The 2,966-nt window shown below is 39.5% G+C and overlaps 1 protein-coding gene across 1 annotated transcript; it reads right to left on the bottom strand.

Moving 5' to 3' along the window:
• Positions 1-287: 287 nt before the first annotated feature.
• Positions 288-2,308, bottom strand: LOC149187009 (UDP-glycosyltransferase 74D1-like). Its single transcript, XM_089412722.1, has 2 exons — positions 1,745-2,308; positions 288-1,629 (listed from the first exon to the last, which is right to left on the bottom strand). The coding sequence occupies exons 1-2, from the start codon at positions 2,223-2,225 to the stop codon at positions 665-667; spliced, it is 1,446 nt and encodes a 481-aa protein (XP_089268848.1). The 5' UTR covers positions 2,226-2,308; the 3' UTR covers positions 288-664.
• Positions 2,309-2,966: the final 658 nt, after the last annotated feature.

Here is a 2,966-nt window from a genome sequence, read left to right on the forward strand (position 1 = left end):
CACATGGTGTATATAGAGAAACTCACACCAAATAATGGTTAGAAGATCTACATCACTCATATTACAATTTTGCTATTTGGTTGACCACATAATACATATTTTGAATTAAAAAACTCATAACATTGTCATAATTGCAATCTTCCAACCTTTCTATGCCCAACTTTCATAAACTTATTTCATATTGTATCTCACCCATATAATATTTTATAAATTTAAAAATAACATATAACTACAAATTATTGAGGCGATAACTTCTTTTACTCAAATACGTATTTGAGTTAGTACAAATAAACAACTAAAATGACCTAATGCATAACAACAACCCTTCCTTTCCTTATATTCCAATATACCAATCTACTCTTGGAAATTAACAACAACCCTTCCTTTCCTTATATTCCAATCTACCAATCTACTCTTGGAAATTAAAAACGTCAATTGAACTTGATTTAGTGATGAATACTTATATTATAACCTTTGACATCATATCGTCCCATCAAATGTCCACTTATGACCTCTCTTACATTTTGGACTATGAATCTCATGTGCCTCAATGATTTTCAACCTTTATTTGAATCGTACAAATGACCAGCTAAAATGACCTAATACGTAATAACAACATGTATTTGAATTGTATAGGACAGCGAGTTAAACGGCCACTTTAGGGCTAGGGAAGAGCAGATTCTCTAGCTTTGGCAACGACGTCTTCAACAAATTCGTTCAAATTTGTATCAGAAGACCCGCCATCACTCATGGCAGTTTTCGCCAATTCCTTCCATTTCACAGCATTCTTCCGCAGTTCTTCCCCCGCTTGACTCGTCTTGTCCAGAGCCATTCTGATACATCTCTCGATCTCCTCCCTTCCCACGGTCCCATCTTCTCGCTTGCTCATTCTCACTCCCGTCTTCCACACATCTTCCAGAAATTTCGAATTGGTAGTCTGGTCAGTCCACACGCCCAATGCCAGCACCGGAACCCCCAGGCTCAGAGCCTCCAGTGTCGAGTTCCACCCGCAGTGGCTCATAAAAGCGGCCACCGACGGATGAGACAACACCTCCAGCTGAACGCACCAGTTCACGACCAGACCCCGCCCTTTGGTTTCTTCCACAAAGCCTGCGGGGAAAAAATTCTTAATATCTTCGTGGCCGGGAGGAGGCCGGACGACCCACAAGAAATTCTGACCACTGTATTGGATCCCGAAAGCCAATTCATAGATTTGTTGAGCGCTTATAACGGTAATACTGCCAAAGGAAATGTATACTACTGACGAAGGGGGCTTCTTGTCCAGCCACTCTTGCACACCGTCCGCTGCTTGCCAAGGGTCTGCGCCGATCCGTGTGTCATGGGGATTGCGTCCGTCCAGAAAAGCCAAGGGAATGCAAGGCCCTATGCTCCGAAATGGGACTCCAAATCTTGATCTCATTAGGTCGATCGTCTCAGGCTCTAGTTCATAAAAGGTATTCGCAAGAACCCACGACACATCGCTGAGACCGTCGAATTGGCGGAGATAAATTTGCAGTCTTTCTTCCGTATCTCTGAATGGCGTAGGTAAATCCCCGAATTTCAGTTCAGGAAGGCCGCGAATCTCAACGCTTAGGCTTTCTGACATCAGCCTTGAATCCCACTTTTCCTCTGTGACACATCGTATATAATAGCTTCAGAAACTTGAAACAACAAACACAAATATGACGAAACAACAATACTATAAATTAAAGAGATGAAGCAATCTCACAGTCGCGACTCGCACCATTTTTAAAGTGATAATAGATGGAGAAAACTGCAGTGGACTGCGTCCAGAACAGAGCATGAGGAATATTCATCTTCTTTGCAACTTGTCGAGCCCATGGAAGAAATGGATTATAAACAATACAACATACAGGAGGACCATTCCCAGTGGCATTCAGTCGCCGGATCAGCTGCTCCAATCCCGAACCGTCCATGGTGTTGTTCATATGATTGAAAACGACGTGGTTGATGTTTGAGTCGAGAGTATGGTCTCGAGGAAGACCGTCCGGAATGCTCTCGAATTGTATGGGAAGCTTAAGTTGTTGCAGAGATTCCTTGGCTTGAATGATCTTGTCGTGATTGTAGCTGAAAGTAACGAACGTGACGAGCAAACCTCTGGACGCAATGTTCTTGGAGAATTGCAGCATCGGATTCGTATGGCCTGTTGCTGGGTATGACAAGACCAGGACGCGAGCCTTAATATTCTCATTCATCGTCTCCATGATTGAACTGCAAAAGCTGCTGCAGATTGCTCTGTATAATGATTCTTATGAAACTTGTCCCACATCTTACAGTCACAAGCAGAGCAACTGCCATGCCTGCAAATTTAAAGACTTCAAAGAAAAGGGGTAGGAATTTCTAAATGAAATTCTCAGTGTTCCGTGATGGGGAAGCGATGGTGACCACATACATTTTCATAAAGGCAGGCTATCCAATTTCACATGGACTATTCATGATTCCCATGTCTTTTCAACTTTATGTGTACCAATATCCATTAAATTTTCAGAGAGATGGTCCATCTAATTTCATATAATCCATGATTTAACTGGAGTTGTCATTGTGTCTTTTTAAGTTTTAGATGGATTTGGTTGGTTAATAATTTTGTATGGTTTTAATTGGTTTTTTGAGTGTATATATGAATTTAGCTAGTTAAATATTGAAAATTTAGAAACATTTATATTGAGCAGACTTCACTCAAACATCCAAAAACAATTTTATTAAACAAAATTCACTATTCAAATTTGTAATTTCAATAAATACTCCATATACAAAATTCCAAACAAACTAAATTAGAAAATAAACCAATTATTTTTCGCAAGACAACTAAGATTCCAAAAACAATTTTATTAAACAAAATTCACTATTCAAATTTGTAATTTCAATAAATACTCCATATACAAAATTCCAAACAAACTAAATTAGAAAATAAACCAATTATTTTTCGCAAGACAACTAAGATTCCA

The sequence above is a fragment of the Pinus tabuliformis genome, chromosome 3_1 (genome assembly GCF_031772625.1).
Source record: "Pinus tabuliformis cultivar Carrire ecotype Pingquan chromosome 3_1, CPIR1, whole genome shotgun sequence".
In the NCBI taxonomy this organism is placed as follows: Eukaryota; Viridiplantae; Streptophyta; class Pinopsida; order Pinales; family Pinaceae; genus Pinus; species Pinus tabuliformis.